Genomic DNA, 20,433 nt, shown 5'->3' with positions numbered 1-20,433 from the left:
AACCAAAACCAGCACAATAAAAAGCTTTTGCACTGCAAAGGAAGAACCCCAGAGACACGGCACTTACTCAAGAGTCACCATTTCTTGTCTCCCATGGGGAACTCCAGGCTGCCTGGCATGGCTGCTTGGACATGAGCTTCTTAGTGCTCGTGAGCATGTGGGTGTGAAAATATGACTGAGTGAAATCTATGAGACAGTCAACACGAGTGACTGAGATTGGGTTTCTTTAAAGTAAATAGTGACTTCCCTTTCATTCTGGTCTTGAGTTGAATTTTGTCACATTAATTTCATACTGCACACAGTCAATGAATTACAAAAGAGTCTCTAATTTTATAGTCTCTGCAAAGGAGGAGTATGGTTGTTTGACCAGACCTATTTTCTATAAAAGCCTATTTTTGTTATTTGTTATTTGAATCTCATAATAAATCTCCCAGTGTGGTGTTTCACAACAGTACCATGGCAACAAGTGAATCATCAACCCCCACATGCTTTCTCTGATATTGGAATATGAACATTATTCTCAAATTTGTGTGCTCAGAGATCTCTTTTAGTAGAATGTCAGCAGACCAGCACCTTTCAGTCAACTCTCACTATGCCTCATTTCAGTTTTAGGCCTGCACATACTGAACACATGATAAAAACAAACTTCTTGTTGGATTATAAAAGAGCTATAAATATGTAATTATCTTCATGCAAAAATATGTCACTGTTTCTCAAGACAGAACATAACCACTTCTAACATGACTTCACATGTCACAATTTGACATCTGACCACCTGCCTAGCAGTGGAGCTAGGAGCTAGCAACTATTTCAGCAAAATGCATAATATCTTCATGTATGAAAGGTAGATTTTTCCAATCAACATCTGAAATTCCTTAGTGGTTTTCTGTACTTTAATTTCTATTTCCTCTTATCTGTATTCAAATATTTGATTTTTTTTAAGTGTCAGTATTTCATCACTATCTACGGCTTGTCAAAAAGCAAAAGCATTTCTTCTTTTGCTGTCATAACTTTGCATCCATACATTTCTTAAATTAACATGCTGATCAGATTTACTTATTTGTGGGGGGAATAAAATCTAAATTTTGGTTAAGGTTATCTCTGCCAGTTGTTAACAAGCATAGTCAAGTTTTGATCACTAGTTCCTAGACACGCACCAAAACACAGTATGGTAATTATTTCATTAAAAGAATCTGTGATCCAAACCAGCTGTGTATTGTTAGATACCAGGGTTTTCTATAAGTGTATTTTACTATTGGTTGTGAGTCATTTTCCCCTGCAGATGTGCAGGGCAAGTTAATCACCCAGTTCCGAGGACACAGTTTAACAACACAGCTCTTCATGAACACATTGCTGCTTTTTGCTTTATCAGCTGGTGCACTCCTTCATTTCTATTTCTGTTCCAATGGTTTGGAGTTATCAGTATCTCCAAACCAGATAACAAACCATTTTAGTTTAGGGTGTCACCTTCCCATTTATCTTTCTCAAGGAAGTGAAAAATAAAATACAGTCACATAACTTATCTAGGCACATTCACATAAAATTTTTTCAAGGCTTTAATGTGTATTATGTATGTATTTTCATAGTCTCTGAGCATACTGTGATGAGAAAATATTCAGCTGTTTCAAATTATGGATGCAGAACAAGGATCCAACATTGCAGATAATGAGAGAAAAAAGCTTTAAGCAATTTGAAAGAAAACAACCTCAACAGGCTGTTATTGATGAAAAGAAATTTTCTTCCTGTCACAGGCCTTTTAAAAGTCTCAATAGTTATGTTGACAATTCTTTCATATCATTAGACCAATTAAAAAGGTGTTGGTCCCCTTAGTGCCTTGTTATTGACTGCTATGGTTAATGTATCTACTAAACCTTCAGTTAATGAAACACAGCTCTGGATTTATCCCTCCCCAAACAATGGTCACAGAGGTCGGACAGTTACAGAATGACCAATATGACCTTGGGAACTTCTTATCTCTTCCATTTACAGTCCAAGGCACTGTAAAAAAAAAAAGATCACGTTACTTACCAGCTCTATCAGGAGGTTCACTTCTATCTTGGTAGTTGTGCTAATAATGTTGACTGGAAGAAAACAGTGCAGTCAATTTCTGTTCAGATTTCTTCCAGGCTTCAGAATCCTTTTTTTCAAACACTAAATGCCAACTCAAACTTACTTATTCAATGGCTACCAGCATTTTCTTATGTAGTCTGATAACTATTCTAGACCAGTAGACATCTTCTTTCCCTCATATGCTTGAAAAAAATCTGATGCCTCACTTTTATTTGAAAATTAAGTTTGTGTAAAGCTGCTCAAACCTTATACCAATTCTTAAAATATTAAATATAAATTAACTAATTTAAAGGACTATTTGTTTTGGAACATAAGTCTCAGCTATAATTCTGCCAATTTTGCTCACAATTTTCATGTTCCCCATCCTAAATTGTCACATCAAACATTCACATTTTTGGGAGTCTGATATCACAGTGACAAACATAAACAGATTACACAGCAGTAGCTGTAGCATCCCAAGAAGCTACACTTGCCATTCAGGTATCCAGTATCAATGAATCTTACAGGGCACAGACACACACATAAAAAACAGAGAAGCTCTAAGGATTCAGTGAAAGTTTATTTACCTAAAGCCCTTTGGCCTCCTCTTTTCTGTCTTTCCAGCTAGCTAATCTGTAATTCCACAATTCAGACAGTAAAAAAGAAACATGCAACTCGCAAAACTCTCAGTGCTTTTTCATCATTTACAACAAGCAGTCGAACAAGGTGTAGCATTCCCTAGGTACTTTATTAATATCAATCATATCTTGCTTTTGCAGAAAAATAACAACTGCAAGATTTGCATAGAGAGAAGAAATTCTAAAACTCCTTCTAAGCAGAAAATGTCAGGAAAAAAACCCCTAATATCTGCAACAGTTAACTTGAACAGAAAATACTGCCTAGCCACTAGAAATAATTTAAATTATTTGTGTCAAGACCAAAAGATATTTAGAGTCTAAACGGCTTTTAAATGACTCATTATACATTCAGTATAATACTTCAGAAAGGAAAAAGCCACCAACAAATATTTTAAAGGTGCTAAAATGGTCACTTTCACAAATATCCCTCTGTCCAAGAAGTCTGAGGATCCGCGCAGTTAAATAGAGTTTTTTCAGTCCACAAAAAACCCTAGAACAGGAGTCCTCTCAAACTTCACCAGATAGCCTTTGTGACAGACAATGTCTTCTATGTACTGAAGCCTTCTCACAAAGAAACCAAAGATATAAGAAACTGGGTATAAGAAAAAACGTTGCCTGACTTACTAGACTAGGTGTTTTTCTTAAGAGCCGGGTTCATCTAAATACACTGCTTTATTTGAAATAATTCAATTTAATTAAATATTATTTTAAAAATATTTATAACATTTTTGTTAGGTTTAATTTTCTGCTTACCAGGTTCAGCCTGAGACCTAATCGCAAAGACCCCCGAGAACATATTACAAGTTGCTGTTGTGTATGTAACTGTGGTAACAGAAAAGTAGAGCATGCTCAGCGCCTTGAAACAAGATTTTTGAAGCATCTTTACTTTCCTTAAAGCTCAAACTTTACTTCTTCTTCCCCACAGTACACGATATTCCGTGTCAGTACAGACTGTTATAGCTGAGTGTTGGGTCTCTGGTTTAGCCAGTGTCTGGTTGTATGTCTTCAGATCTGGAGCCGCTCTCTTCGCCTTGAGGTTCCCAAATAGTGCTCAGTAGGCATCTATCAGGCCCTGGCAGAGTGGTAAGTTAAGACATAGCCAGGGTATCCTTTTTTCAAATACTTGATCACTTTCTTCAAGATCCTGCACTTGTTCAGGGAAGTCCTAGACTGTCGGAGGTGACAACCATTGTAGGTGCCTGCCCATATTCTCCCACATGCCTTGCTACCCATACCACCTTGGGACATACCCTATGTGATGTTCCTGAATAGTGAATTAACCTTAGGAAAAGCTGGAAGCATTCTTGAAACATGCTAATAGGAATATTTTAGTTACCAAAGGATGCTCAAGATACTGAAGAGTTATTGCAAAAAGGGAGAAAACATCTACCCCACAGAAAAAGAAGGGGAAAGTGCCATTCTTTGTTTCATCCACCAACTGGTTCTTGGAGGAGAAAACAGAAAATGTGTAATTGTTCATTGTCTTCATGAGATGGTTCCCAAAGTACAGGGAAGGTAACAATGCAGGGCCCAAATACCAGATTAGGCTCAAGGCCAATGCTTTTATCATAGTTCTCCCAGGCAAAACACAACCAAACAACACACGCACAGCAAATGGAAGAAGTCAAATTCAGCCTTTAACAAGCTCTCTTTTTTGCAGAGCAAAAAAATAGGGAGTAAGGCAGTGATTAGATAAACCAATGCTGTCAACAAGTAAATCAACAGCACAGCCACCAACTGTTAAACAGGTAATAATTATCAGTTCCCTCTAACACACTGTGGTCAACCTCTTATATCAAACCCTTCAAGCCCAACACCTTTGGGTGCCAAAAGGACTACTGTGGTTTAACTTCACTCAGCTGCTCAGTCACTCCTCCACAGTGGGATAGTGGTCAGAATCAGAAGGGTAAAAATGAAAAAATCTGTAGATTAAAATAGTTTAATATGTAAAAAACCCAAAACAAAACCAAGAAAAAGAAATTATGCAAAAATCCCTCAGTTGCTCACCACCAGCTGACCAATGCCAGCTAGTCCTTGAGCAACTGTTGCTCTGGCAAACTTTCTCATAGTTTTTATTGCTGAGCATGACATGATACAGCATGGGATATCCCTGTGGTCAGTTGGGGTCAGCTGTCCCGGCTGTGTCCCCTCCCAACTCCTTGTGCATCCCAGCCCGCTCATTGGCGTGGCAATGTGAAAAGCAGAAAAGGCCTTGACTGTGTGCAAGTGCTGCTCAGCAATAGCTAAAATATCCCTGTGTTACCAATACAGTCTGCAGCACAAGTCCAAAACACAGCCCCATCCCAGCTACTGTGAAGAAAATCATTCTCTTCCAAAACTATCAGAGTCCAGGCCTTTATAAATAATTAACTCATATTGGATACTTAATTTGCATATTACAGAAGTAACAACAGAGAAGGGAAGCTGGTAGAGAAGGAATTATTCAGGAGGTAAAACCCCACAATTATAATCTTAGTATATCTAAAACCAAAACAGTAGAGGGTGTGTGCATATAAATGCATCACATTAGATTAAGTCTACAGACATTTTGTTTATAGAGTTGAACATGTGTTAATCATTAATACAACCCTAAGTAAATCTACAGCAATATTTTGTCGACTACAGTTCACTGTTTTCATAGGCCGGCTTTCAGCAAGTAAGTAGAACAGTTATACCTATATTTAGATGTATCTATACATACGCATAGATACATATTCAATTCTGAATACATACTACATTTATAGGTTTGTTAGCAGACAAAACTCCACCAATTTGCGGTCTTAGTTCAAAAAGTGTTGCACAACTGTTGGAAATTGTCAGTTCTGCTCCCAGGGCAAAGTGGAAAAAGTTAGAAAAAGAGAGGTATTTGGAAAGAAGCCATCATGATGTACACAATTTCTATTAATACATGAATACAGAAATCTTCTTGAATGGCAAAACAACTTTACAGGATATATGCTCCTAATGATGAATTACCTTTTGAGGTAGGTGTTCCTACACCGATTTCCACAAATGAACAAAAGTGTGAAGCATATAGGCAGAGGGGAAGAAAGCGGTCTGCCTCTTAACACAGCATTATAGTTTCACTGTCTAGAAGTGTTTATCTCTGATTTTTTCCTTTTTAAGGAAAGAATTTTATACAAACAAAATTTTTTTCAGAAACATAATTGGTAAAAAGCAGTTACCCAGCATTTCCCTGCCAGGATGAGCTGTTTAGGAAAAACCTTTGATGAGTAATGGCAACATATGTGATTCATGCTACACTACAGAAAATGACAGGAACCTATGTCTAAGGAATAGATGATTTCTACTGTTATGTGATGAAAAGTTTTGAAGACTTCCTAATATTAACTGTTTTGGTGAATAACAACTTGTAGTTATGGTAAAATTCTACTTGTGTCAAATGTGATGGACTCAAACTGATGTCTCAACTAATAACCTAAATTCTCTTTATTGACAAAGAATATGAAGTAAACCCTAGAAGTGTCTGCACCTCATCTCACACTCAAGTTGCAAAAGCCATTTTTTTTAATCAAGATTTCATATTTCACAAATGTCAGGCATAAATCTAAATTAAAAACCAGAGCACACAGTGAGAAAAGTAACTACCTTTTCCCTTTAATATAGATGTAATACAGAATGTTTAATACAGCAGAACAGTGCTTCCAGTTAAATAAAATTAAAAACCTTTATTTCCCCCAATATAAAATTACTAAATTAATGTCTTAAAAGACTAAGAATATGGAAAAAGCTTTAAATAATACCACCATTACCACAGTAACCATGATTACCAATTACATACTCCATTGCTTTGGCAAAAAGGTTTTTTTCTTTTAATAACTGCATATAACCTAACATAGCAAGACTGTATACATCTTTATATTGCACTTATTTATATACCAGGAATAAATGAACTGTAAAGTCTGCATATACTTAGAATGAGCAGATTTCCAAATAAACTGAAAACAGAATGGTAAGGGCTGGTTATGAATATTAAAAAATGATTAGAACATGTAATACATTTATGTACAGGACTGTATGGACTGTATAACAAACAATATGTACATAACAATTTACTACTATTGATACTGTAGTATAATTCAGTGTTCATTAATACAGACCTTTGGTTGTATTTAGTTGTTTAGTAAGACTTAAGCTCACATACCTCCAAAATGCAACAAGGTATAAAATTAAAGCACAACAATTTGCCAAATGGTACAAAACTACTATTGTCAGTTCCATTAACCCCAAAAACTAGGTCTCTGTCAAGCCCCAAATAGTTCTTGTATTAGGAATCTCTATGTGCCATACACAAAAAGAACACCTGAATGTACATATCTGCAAAATTACATCCCACACACTTTTTGTAATGTGCAATTCATTTTAATAATACTTTCTAATGAACAACAGAAGCTAGCTTCAACTTTATAATTTTCCAACACGCACTTCTGCAATGACATTGTGAACACTTCTAAATTTACCAGCAACATTAAAAATATATGTGCACCTCCCTTATTCTAAAAGACTATTACCAGTAACTGCTATTGCTAAGTGTGCTCAAACATTCATATGAATTATGCAGCTTGCACGTGCCCAACATTTAGCTTCAAGATCATCCTGAGTTTGCACACAATGAAGCCAATCCACAAATTTCGAAGAAACGAACATACTTCCTTTACAAAACAGTCATGCAACTGAAGAAGAACTGGGCATCCCATGAACTGTGTGCTTGTTGGAGTTCCACTTATGGCGTTGAAAATGTGTAGTGAGTTAGGCATGACACTGGCCTTTTCTTCAACCGGAGTAATCTTAAAATAAAAAACACGTATTTACAAAATTGTTACAAAATGAGACAAGCATTTATAAGACAGCTGATCAATTTCATGATGTGCTGCTTATCAACTCAACCTCCCAGTACTTTCTCAATTGCACAGAGCTTCTTAAGGCTGGTTACTCTATTCAGCCATCCTCTCCTAGGCAGGGGCAGTAGTTATTTCTCTAATATCAGTTCTCCTAATTTAGATATTACATTGTCCTCTGTAGAGGATGCTTAGATAGTTTCTCTCATTCCTCCTTTTAACTTTCAAAAGGAGATTCACAGTGACAACAAGCTCACTTTCTGCTCTTCTTTGGTTTTCCTTTCTTAACCTTAGAAGTATGATTTGAGCATTTCTTTCTTACAAAAAGCTATTGAAGCACCAGAAAGACTTCATGCTTACCAGCTATAAACAAATTGATACTACGATAAGAAATATTGTAAAAAAAAAAAAGGAATTATTAGGACAACTAAGAGAACAGAAGTAGAGAAAACTAATTACCATCCCATCTGACCATATTGGCAAGCAGCAGAGGAGAAAAAAAAAGAAAAATCTGTTAAGATTCTTTACCTATATTTTATAACAGAATTTGCAGTTGTTAAAAACCCAGTGTTGCAATACAGCTACTGGTTTATCAATGACATTAGAACAAACCCTGTGTAAAGCTATTTTCCCAGATCAGCAACAGGTAGGCACATAAAGGTGGACATCTTTCAAGGTTTCAATGAAAGAACCTGATGTTTCTAAGCTTCAGGGGAAGTTTTTGAATTAGCTACTTCAGGGGAGTCTAATTTAAGAAAAACAAACACAAAACTCAACAAACCCCAACCATCAAACCCCATTGTCTGTTTTAATTATTACAACTAAGACATCTGTATAAAAAGAACACAGTGGTAGGCTAATAGTATATACTGCAGTCAGTGATGTACTTGATATTGTGCTCACCCTATATATATATCAGCTGTTTTTCTAAAAGTAAACAAAGAGAAGAAGGGGCAATGTGATTTACTCCTGAAATTTCAGGCATTACATGCTTTTTCTTATCATCAATCTTCGGAAATTTATACACTTTAGCACTTTTAAAACATCCAAATCTAGCACTGAGTTCAAAGTATTTTTTCTTGTATACAAATGTCATATTCTTTACTTTTTCCTACGCCAGGAGGAATGCTAATCTTGCCTTTATCATCAAATTATTTGACCAAAACACTTGCCTCTCTCTTCAAAGGGGTATTCTGTATAGCTGTCTAATTCTCTCAAGTACTTTGTTCATCTTAATCAGATTCCAATCAGTTATCCTCCTTTCTAGAACCCTCTCTGCGTTCTGCTTTTCAATTAATCACATTGAATATAGTCCAACTGTCCCATTATTGTCAGCTAAGCAATCTCTTTTTCTGTTCCATGGATCTTTCAAAACTGTTTTCTTCTACATGCATATGTGAAAGATACTGGTTTTTATTAAAAAAGAACCCCAACCACGAATTCTGGAAAAAATGGTTATCACTTCCTATAAACTTTGTTTCACAATATTTTCTATCATTGGTGGTTAAAATGAGTTAGTTTTGTCAAAGCTCTTCTCTGTGATAGGATATCAAAATAAGAGAATGAAATAAAGCCTATGTGCTTGCCATATTCATGTGCTTCACCATAATGATATCATATCACAGAGCCACTCATAGCACAGTACCTGAGGAAACCATGTCAGGAAATAAAGAGAGCAAGAAAGCATGTGAAGTGAACTTTAGACAAGCGACATATTTCTGAACAGAAACATATTGCCATAGAAGTTTGGCACACTGTCTAAGCAAGGGTAGAATAAAGGCAAAACTCTCTTAGATAATCCTGCAGATAAGCTGTTATTCCATGAAGTTGACTAGATTTTTGAGCAAGTATTTCTCAGATAATAATAGAGTAATTTAGAGATGTCAAAAAATAGTAAATGGATAAAATCATGGTACACCTAAATGACGCAATCCTGAAAAAAAAAAAAAGCTGGAATATTACCAGCGTGTTTAAATGTCAGATAGACTGAATGTCTCAGGTAGGTCTTAAGTTTGACTTTTCCTGTACAGTTTGATTTCTGAGTAAAGCCTACAGTTTTTCTGTACAGACAAAGAAACTGAGAGCTCCTACTTCTATCACCTGACTGTGCGACTAGGATGCATTGGTTCTTAGACTAAGAAAAGTTTCTATTATGGTCATACATCTAAGGAAGTCTCATAGATTTGTGTTTGAAAGGTAAAATATTATCAGAAAAACACAGTTACTTCTTGTGAGGCAGAAATGGAGGTCTTGAGGGTTAAGAACTATTCTATGGCTCTGGGAAAGGTTATACAAGTAACAGTGGATGTAAGACAAGGAACCTTAAGTGCTGAATATGATGAATAAAAACGTCAAGAAGGCAGGGATCAAGCATGAAACTTCAGCCCTTCCTGTCCTCCTGGAAGTAATATCTTCGCCTTTGAAGTCAGGAGACATTTCTACTACAGAACCCAGATGCAAGGTCCTATGTTTCACTACACAAGAGTTCTGGTTCTCCTTCTCCATATCTTTAGCTTGTCAGGAGTGGGCTTCCTCAAGAAAATGTATTGAAATACCTCTTGAAAGATGTAACTGTTGCAAAAGTAAATGTTTATATCTCCAAAATCTAATGAAAAAGGGGCTAAGCTTTCAGAACAAATCCCCCTACAGATACCAGGAAGTACAGAATAAAATTAGCTTTTTGAGTCACCAAATAGAGACCTCTGCAACCACACATATTAATTAAGTAAATTTGGTTATCTTTACTGCAGTCTTCCTTGCCCTACAAAAAACCAGGCTGGTGCCAAAAAAATTCACAAACACAAAAAAATTAAGGTCCACAATTTCATGACATGCTTATTCTCAGATAGAAAGCAAAAAAAAAAAGAAACAATCCTTTGTATAAAGCACTACATACATTTCTCCTACTGCTTTCACATTATAGTTACATTCTGAATGATGGTAGTATAACTTAATTTCAGCACATACTTGTTCATGCATTATTTCAGAAAGCTCTTTTGCCATTTCTCTGTAGTTGGCCTTCATTTCTTCTTGATATCTCCAACGGTCTTCCTTATAAGCGTTCATTTACACCCAGAGCATGGCACAGGCTTCAACAAATGCCTGATTTAGAGAAAATAAAGAAGTTTTCAATCACAAATCCAAAATATCGATTTTAAATGTCGTTCAAAGTATGTTTTAATGCAATCAGAACACTATAAAAGTTAAAAGTTTAAAAAAATTCTTATGGTTGAGTTCTAGAAGAAAAGAACTTTTTCTTCCCTTTCCCACCTCCAAAAAAGGCAAACCTACCACACCATACCTAAAACTTCCTTTAGTAGCTTTACTTTATGGTCTGGATATCTTTTGGGTTTGTGTCATCTAAGAAAGCATCTGCATATGCTAATGGGACAGCATTAACCTAAAAAGAACAGAATTAAAAAATACTCAGTTATCTGACATTGTCTTAGCAATAACAGGTACTGCAGATGTCTATCAGATTTTATTTTCTTATGAGAACACACTGATTTCAAAAAAGCTGCAAGAAAACTGCTAGAGCTGAAACATAAGAGCAGAAGTGGTCTCTCCAGTAATCTGTATTAACCTGTCCTGGCACAAAGAAACCACTTCAGTGATGTAGCAAAGTAACTGCAGATAGTGCCCATCTGTCACCTTTGCTTATGAAATTAGGGTGTGAAAATGAGCTAAATCTAATACTCTTTGGTCTGCTTATCTATTAAAAACAGTTTTCCAAGTTGAAAATTCTGCAGTAATTCATAGATGTTTAATTGCACTCTTATGGCAGCTACATGAAAAGTGGATTCAGTGAGTTCTGACTCATCCCTATTATTCCTTTATATTAACAGTAAGAGCCCCTCCCTTCTCACCCCAAACACTAGCCTGACAACTTGCTGATTCTGAAACCTTGGCTTGGTTTTTTTTCTCTTTTCTGTTCAACATGAAAACTGTTCATTGCAGATGACTGTGCTTACAATTCCTTTGTTTTGAATCAGTTAAAAATAGTAGAGCGGCACTTTTGTCACTTCATTTTGAAGATCCTTACCATATTGATTTGTACATGTTAAAACTGTTGTTTTAAAAACGTTTTTTAAAAAACATTTTAAAACTACTGCTTTTAAAACCATGTACCCTATTCTGGGGAGTCTGATGATTTCTTTATATGTTCAGTTCTTGCTTGCCTTAGGCAAAAAGAAATGTTGCACAGTGAGATTTTCTGCAACTAACTTCTTCCTATATTTTGTCACTCTCTATCTCGATAGGGATCTTAACAAAATATGTTGGACCTACTGTGGGCAGACCTACAGCAAGGCCAAATATGTTCATTCATCCTATTCATCCACTATTTTGTTGTAGTTTCAGCTTTACACCAAAACCTGGTGGGGCTCAGACTGCAACAGATTCCAGAGATGACTCTTAATTCTGTCATGTAACTGTCTATGGTCAGTGTTTATATGACACACTTTTAGTGTTTTTCCTATTCAGGAAATAACTGCAAACAATGAGAATATTTCTAATTCAGGATGTTCTGGAACATACAGAATAGCAACTAATTACAAAATGCTACCTATATAATTTTTCAGGGACAGAAGCAAATGAAACAGCTGCATGGCAAAGGTCTTACCTGAACACTGACACTTCCCTGTAGCTTCAGCTGCAATTTGATCATATCTACTTCAGTTGAAGAGCAAAGCTGTCTGAGTTCTGCAACTTTTTTACTCATTTCATCAATGGCTACTTCAATTGGGTTTAGATCAGTATGGTGCTGGTACATTACTGGAATGCGCTTTTTCACATATGGGAAACAATGTATAGCTATGGACGGAAACAAGTTTACTATAGTTAGGAAAATGTTTTTGAATAAGGTGAGTTTTGAGACAATCTTATGCTAAAATCTCATTTTGATGTAATTAGTTGCCCAATTTAATAACTTATTATTATAATAACATATATTATAACTTACATAATTAGAAATAGTAATGTACAGGGAAAAAAACACTGAAAATGTAATTACATTTATTACAGCAAAGATGGATCATTGTCATTACTACTACAAACAACCACAAAGAAATAAACCATTGGAACTTAATTCATATGAGAACTGTAAAAAGAATTGCTTATCATTCACATATCTCAAGAAGAGAAGAATCAAAAATAGCAAAGCTGTATTTTCTATTTCCTCACAAGTACTGGCCATGGACAGCTAATGTTATAAAGTCACTTATTTGTTTTTACAACTATATTAATATAGAAACACACTTAACAGTGACAAAACACAAAACAGTCTTTTTCTAAGAGCAGGAAAACTAGACTCCAGATTCACAATTCTTGAAACTTAAAGAAAAAAAAGATAATAATTTTGAGGATTCTCTATTGCAGAAACCAATCTGAAAAACCTAGTTATGGTTAAAAATATAAAAAGGATTTTAGCTGATAGCTATAAAGGACTTCATTAAGTGAAATGGAAAAACCTATACAGAACAGAATTAGACCATTTGATGCATTTAATGCTTCCATCAAAGCATTCCATTCAATCAGTACCTGTCAAAATAGTCCGTCGCTTACACTGCTCTTCTACTCCTCCTTGTCTTTTACCAGCTTGAGTAAAAGGCATCTCAAACATAAAGCGACGAATGTTATGAGTCCTTTCAAAATGTTTTTCTTTCTTGCAACTCTTTTCTTCAAAGTATGGAATTACATGCGTAACTTGAATATATGCATATTTCGAATCTAAATCTTTAGGATTTACCTTAAAAACAGGACAAAAAAAATCAAATAGCTACATTGTGAATAAAGGGGATTCAATAGTAGTTACACAACTTTCAGAAACTAAATTTGGTCTCTTAACCTTTAAATGATTGAAAATACAGGAAATCTTCATGCCTTCACAGGGGTTTCCTGCTTTCAGCTTTCAACTATTAGGAAGACAAGGCAACTAGATGCATTACAACACATTGAGGATTTTTTTGTTGGTTTTGGTTTGTTTATTTTTTGGGGTTTTTTTAAATCACTCATTATCATTAAACCTAGTCCTTGTATTAAGTTCTCCTCTCCTTTTAAAGTTCCAATACTGAAATGCCCACCAATGCTGCACTCAGGCCAAGAGGCACGGAAAGTTTTGATCTTACGGATAGAATAAAGAAACAAAAGAGCCAGGAAATTATAATAAGAGAAAATAAAGTCTGAGGTTGAGGCAGAAATCACCATAAAGTCCAAGGCCGAGCTGCAAAAAGGGAAAAATTTCCAAAGAATGACTGTGCACAAATGGGCAAGAAATATAGCTGAAGTTAGCACAGAATATGATCATAATCCAAACTTGTTCTAATATACAATTATTGTTTTGAGAGGTAACACTACAGAAATTAAGCTTTTTGGTTGTTCTAAAAGGCAAGCTTATTAGGAGATAATATTTCTGTCATGCCTTTCAAATAGCAGTTTTTAGACACGTATGCTTGTGTGTCAATGACTAAGAGGCAGTGATCCCACAGTATTTCAAGTGAATTAGTGAAAGTAATATATTAGAATTTTTTAGAGAGAATAAAGATCATACTTTTCCAGAATCCTGAATCATTTTGACATTTTCAGATCCAAATTTGTCGGAGTAGAGTTTTTGGAGTCTTTGAGAAATTTCTGAAAGAGGTGTGAGTTTAGGCTCTTTATAGATATATTCCTTTCCATCTTCATCCTCAAAGAAACCCTGTAAAAAATGAAGTAATCAAAATCTTGGGGAAAAACACTTAGGGCAACGATTGAGGTGGACATAATGTGTGTGGTTCAAAGGAAATATAAACATATAACATCAGTATTCAAGCACATGTAAATAAAGAGAAATTAAAATCTAAGTAAAAATTTTTCTTAAGAGAACAAAAAAAACAACAGAAAAATGTAAGTCTCTGCTACAACATGAGTGAAAGTAATGGAAACACAGAATTTAATTTTTTTAAAGTTTGTTGCAATCTTATGGTGTGCCAAGCCTTGAGATAAGTTCCTTCACTTTATTTAAAGTGAACTTGCAGCACTGTTTCACTCACCAAAACAGAAATCTTGCCCAACAGCACTATCTGATTCATAAGTGAGTATTTTGGCAACAGTTTACATAAAAAAAATTTTCCTTGTGTAGTAACAAAAAATTAATTCCAAAAAAAAATTTAATTACGCAAATATCTTAATTTTATGTTGTACTATATTGGTATATACTTCTTTATTTTATTACATAAGGTTTTAAACCTGTAACTAAATGCACAATAGAGTACATGGAAAGTGAAACAGGTCATTGGTTTAAAACAACAAGCCATGTCTGAGTTCATGTTTGAAACCAGAAAATAAATATTTTTGTCATAAGCGAAACAGACAAAATAGAAAAGCACAACATATCATGTATAAACACAGGCTAGATTGACAAAAATACCCACACCAAACTAAGGTGAAATGCAGTAGTTTTTACTGCATTGCTTGCTTTGTAAGCGGTTACTGTAATTACCTCAACATCTGTTTCACTGTCTGTAAACTGGTATTGCTATAAAGTTATAAAAGACAACAGAATACATGTGAAGTTATACTGCTCAGAGTATTTTACAATTCTCCATGCTCAGCTGAACAACTAAGCAACTGGGCTACGCACGTAGAAAGTGTATTATTTGATACTGCGTGATACCATACAGATACAGAGGCATTCTAGACATATATTAGAGGACACGAAGCTGTCCAATACACAGCCAGAACTTTGGTTTGAAGCATGCAATATTGATGCATAGAAAAGAGTGATCTGCTCTCTAAATGGAACTTAATGTTATTTTTGAATTGCAATGGCTATTAATGCATACCAATCTAAGAAGCAGCCTTGCAAACCACACTGTAGCACTACAGACATTAAATCAATACATTGCTAAGAACTGACATTATAGAAAACTTACCGCTGCCTTAAGGTAGTAAATAAAAGAAGAGAAAGGAAAAAAGGCAAAAAATTTACTGAGGAAAATAATAAGAATTTTATCGGAATTGATACATGTTTTAAATAAATTACCGATGGCGTTCAAGTATTTCCTACAGAACACACTTCTTGTGCTTTTTATGTCATGGTATCAATACAGAAGATGAAACAGCATACCTTGTAAAATAAATTCAGGTTTTTCTTACTGTACAGAGCAGACAAATGAAAGTAAGTTATACTCACTTGTCCAAAGAATGCTACCCTGAAATAAGTTCCCAGCAGTCTCTTGCCTGTATGCATAACTTCTGTAACTTTACTGTATGCTCGATGAAGAGTGTCATATAAATGAGCAAGCCTCTAAAAACAAAACAACAACACGGTAAAAGAATAAAGAAGAACTTTGCTACCTTAAAACAACAATAAATAATGTCCTTGTAGTTAGTAACAACTAAAACCATTGTTTTAATGAACGGCAGTAATAGGTTTAGCACTTGTATTAAAATGACAATATGCAAGATTAACTTTTAATTATTTATACTTAAAGAAAAACATTTTTAATTATTAAAAAGAAAACAAAAATTTCAACACATTTAAATTTCAGTTACAATTTTAATACTCTTGTTCTGTGATGTCCAATGCATCGTGCAGTTATGACTAGAAATTCAGGGTTTTTTTCTTCCATAGATATTACTTATGATGAATTTAGTACCTCAAATCTCTCCGTTTTTCATAAATGGGAATTATAAGTTTAATATATCAGCAATGAGTTCATAGCGTTCTGCCTTCCAGAGTCCATCAGCACACTGCTCCAACAATTCCATCAGCACATCCTATATTTGGATACACATTTGAAAATGTAAACCAATTCAGTACTCATGAGAAGCACAGCAAATAATTATATCAAAGTTATTCCCAGCAAAAAGGGAGATCTTGCCTCACAATAATTATCTACACATAGTGATTTAAATTATTTTGGCCATCAAAAGTTGCAAAGGAAACAAAACAAGACAGAAGGGTTTGAGTGTACATACGTAATCTTTATATTTATCACAAACAGCATTTTTCATTTAGATACTCTTTAGACCTTCTTGTACCATTCTTACATCACAGAGGTGAAGCCAGAAGCTGGAAGTAACTCCTTTTGTCCTTAGAAAGGATCTAATGCTACTCTATTCCATTGCCTCCCTTTGGCAGAGAACTAAGACAGCATAAAGACATCACTATGAAAAGTCAAGTTTAATACTGAAAGCATAAATTAGACTGAAAAAATGCTACCCTTATCTGTGTGCTGCAACAGAGCTTAAAACATCCCCTGCTTTCCCCCAGTGATTAAGGGGGGCACACAGACTCCCCAGTATCTCCATCCTCAGCAACCAAGTGGTGGGAACTGAAAGACCAGTGTCACTGCTGGACCACAAGGGATGTCCATACTGTTTTATGACATGAGCCTTAACTCAGACACCAGAGGGCACCCAAGTGTAGCAAAGCAGTAAAATTTGTTTTCACATAAAGAGCAAAAGCTTCAAGTGGGAGAGCTCATAGAAGGGAGAAAAAGAACAACGTTTCTGAGCCACCTGTTTCAAAGCTTATCCATTCTCATGGGAAGAGTTTTATTCCATATATCCAAGCAGTTTCCCTCGTAACCTGTGAGAACAGCCTCTTGCTTTTTAATGGAACAGCCTGATTCTTCTACTAACCACCTTAGGAGGTGGATTTTTTCCAGTTTGTTGATACCTTTCTTGACTTTTGGGGGTCAGCGCTAGACACAAGATTACTGAGCAAAAGGGAAAACCCCCACTTCCCTCCACTTCTTGACTCAATCCTCTAATACAATGCAGCACAGCAGGGAGTTGGCCTTTGTTTCCACAAAGCCACACCAATGATTCCCATTTAACCCCTTGTCCACTAGAACTTCCAGGTCTTTCTGCAGAGCTGCTGCTCAGCCCATATTGATTTTTTGCCTTTTTTTTTTTCTGCAGGTGCAAGGCTTTGCACTTGTTTTTGTACAAGTTTGAGAGGATACTGCATTCCTGTGAGGCTCTTTCTTTTACCCATCTGCAAGTTAGAATAAAGCTTCTCATGGAATGTCATAGGTAAACAACTGCTTAACAAAACAAACGCAGTAGCTTTGTTAAAACAAACAAACAAACAAAACCCACACAACCCCCAAAATGAAATTTGGGTTTTTTCAACTGGCTAGCTTAGGAAATGAGTCAGGTCAATCCTGACCTGAGAGAAAATTATTTTAAAATGATAAATAAATTGAGAATTCTAAAATTTTAAACTTTTTAAATGAGAAACCACCTAAAGTTTAAGACAAATGTCTCTTAATTAGGAAGATTTTATATAAACTGGAGAATATGAAAGATGTTTTGTCCCTTTTAGAAACAAGAAGGGATTCTCCTGATCCCACAATACCAGTAATTACTCTTTTGGAGACTTAAGTAACTAGCAAACAGGGAAATCTCAAGTTTTAAAAAAGAAATTCCATATGCCTTGTTACCACATACAGGAAGAATTCCCATCAGAGCATTATTTTGCTCAGTAGTAGTGAAATACAGCTTGAAAGATATGTTTCCACTTTCTGACTTCTGTAACCAATTGATCTGTCATATTATTTTCTTTCTTAGACAAATACAGTTCTGCTTACCTATGAACATAAATGAGTATGTTCCTATTCCTTAAGCAACTAGACTATCTGTTTTGAAGTACTTCTGTAAAATACTTACAATCATAATTTATCCTTGATTTTTAGTCTACTAAACCTAAACAGTTCTTCCTGATTATTACTCTTTATTACTATTATTACTTCTTCCCTCTTATTACTCTTCCCACATTTCAAATAACTTTTAGAAGTTATCTGAAAAACAGTAAGTCTTTTCAATATTTAATCAGTTAGATTACTACATGGTTAAGTTTAGAAAGGGTTGCATGCAGGGAGAAATGAAATCTGGCTTGGTTTGATACGTCTGCAAGCTATACAGGCTTATAATTTCAATCTTGGCTTAATTCCGTTCCAAGGAAATACTGAGAGATGGAAATAAATTTGTGTAGGGTTCAATGACCCAGAAAAAGCAGTATATTGTTTTTGCAGGGACTGACTAATGAGAAAAAGAATAAAGTCACTCCAACTTAAAAAAAAGTACAAAAGAATTTAACTCTGACAAATGGTTTGGCAGGGAAACACTAACAAGAATTTCAAACAAAACTTTCCATCAGCAGTACTCACAAGAATTCCTGCTCTTTGTTAACTTAGAACAGCTTGCATTTTCCTTTGAGTAACATGCTAAATTCCACGCTGGATCAGGAGAATCAGTGATTTAAAAAAATAGCACATAAATTAAAAAAAAAAACAAACCACAAAACAATCTGCTATTGGTTATCGCTGGAAAGAAAAAAGCACTACATTTCCCATTTCAAGTAATCAAAACTCCTGCCTTCCCAGAAGAAGGCAAGTCAACAATTTCTGTGGCTGTTAAGCCACAGTACCAGAACTTAGGGCTAAAACACTGGTACCCTAGGCCTAAATCCAGGCTTAAACCACTGGGTCTTTTATTTGTTCCTTCTAAATCTGTTAGTACAGCCACAGTTTGCACAGCCAAATAATTTTGTCATATGGCTTCACCACACACTAACTAAAACACAAAAGAAAATATTTTTATTGTACAATTATGTTTACACACCAGAGATTTTTCCAACACAGCTACTGCAAGTAGTGGGCCATCCCTCTCTTCCCCAAGTATACCAGCAAATACATAGCGTAGACGTAGCTCTTCATGAGCAAGATTATTTAAAATAATTTTATATAGGTTTCTTACTAGTAAAATTTTCTAGCACAGATAGATCAGCAAAGACACAAGGCCAGAAAAAACACAAGTCTGGTGTCAGGAAAACCACTTCCATTGTTATGGCATATTTGCTTAGGGAAACTGTAAGCAGCAAAAACAGTGAATACATTTTCATGATTGTTGGTGCAGTAACACTCTAAATCAAAGTCAGTTTTAAAAAACAATAGATCTTGCTAACTCTAATAAATAAGCCACATTAGTGTTCATCCAGTCAAATAGCATAAAACCCCATTTTGTTTACTTTTTTCCCAGAAGTGGTATTGAGTTGATGTACTAGCGTTTTATTTAAAATATGTGTATAAATTCTCTGAAGCTGGCACAGCTCATAGATATTTTTTATTTCAGTTTTAGGATAAATGTAGTGGCTAAGAAAACAATTATTATACCCTTCATATTAGTCAGTCTCCAGACTGAAACACAAAATTTACGAAAATGCCCAGCACTTTCACGTGCATCAATTCTAACACTTTTATGTTTACTTACTTCATTGAAGTGAACATCTTGCATTCCAACATCCTCCATCATCGAAGCCTCTTCATCTATATTTGGTGTGATTACTCTGAAAGCAGTACAACCTTGCCTAAACATCCCTGGCATTAAAAAAGAAATATAGAAAAATTTACTTTTCTTCAGCAGGATGACATTGGGCCATTTTGTGATTCTTGATAAGGCAGAAACCATGTTTAAATATACCTACCAAAACAAACAAACAAATAAACAGATCAGTCTCCCACTGCATGATTCAAATACAAGACCTCACATCACTCCGTATGTATAAATGGTTTTAAGAAACCAGTAATGTTAATATGTGGACTCTTACCTACCAAAATAAGTAGTTCGAATCTTCCTACTTTTTCTTAAACTTCTGACTAATCTACTCCACCCTGAGTCTAAGGTACTCACAGCAACTTTTACAGTATTTAATTAAACTACTGTGAAGTCATGCTTGAACTGTGTACAGGAACAGGCCCTGGCATATCAGTTTTTCCAGTCTTAATGCTATGAATGGACTGATGTTAACTTTACAAAATGATAAAAGCATGGCAAACCAGATTATTCATATACAGACAAGCAGGAAAAAAACCTAACAAAACAGCAATCTAACTTCCTTT

The 20,433-nt window shown here is 35.2% G+C and overlaps 1 protein-coding gene across 1 annotated transcript in view; it reads right to left on the bottom strand.

The window, feature by feature from the left end:
- Positions 1-6,283: 6,283 nt before the first annotated feature.
- The window catches only part of DOCK9 (dedicator of cytokinesis 9), a 111,615-nt gene continuing 97,465 nt past the window's right edge, over positions 6,284-20,433 (bottom strand). Inside the window, 14 exon segments of the mRNA XM_032679239.1 lie at positions 6,284-7,411; positions 7,414-7,495; positions 10,514-10,648; positions 10,843-10,895; positions 10,898-10,946; positions 12,168-12,358; positions 13,085-13,292; positions 14,094-14,240; positions 15,024-15,059; positions 15,457-15,462; positions 15,717-15,828; positions 16,183-16,225; positions 16,228-16,303; positions 19,805-19,911. Coding sequence (XP_032535130.1) covers positions 7,374-7,411; positions 7,414-7,495; positions 10,514-10,648; positions 10,843-10,895; positions 10,898-10,946; positions 12,168-12,358; positions 13,085-13,292; positions 14,094-14,240; positions 15,024-15,059; positions 15,457-15,462; positions 15,717-15,828; positions 16,183-16,225; positions 16,228-16,303; positions 19,805-19,911 — 1,283 coding nt within the window. The 3' untranslated portion in view covers positions 6,284-7,373.

Source organism: Chiroxiphia lanceolata, chromosome 2 (genome assembly GCF_009829145.1).
Source record: "Chiroxiphia lanceolata isolate bChiLan1 chromosome 2, bChiLan1.pri, whole genome shotgun sequence".
Lineage (NCBI taxonomy): Eukaryota > Metazoa > Chordata > Aves > Passeriformes > Pipridae > Chiroxiphia > Chiroxiphia lanceolata.
Note: the sequence above shows the minus strand (reverse complement) of the source record. Positions and strands in the feature narration are given on the sequence as shown.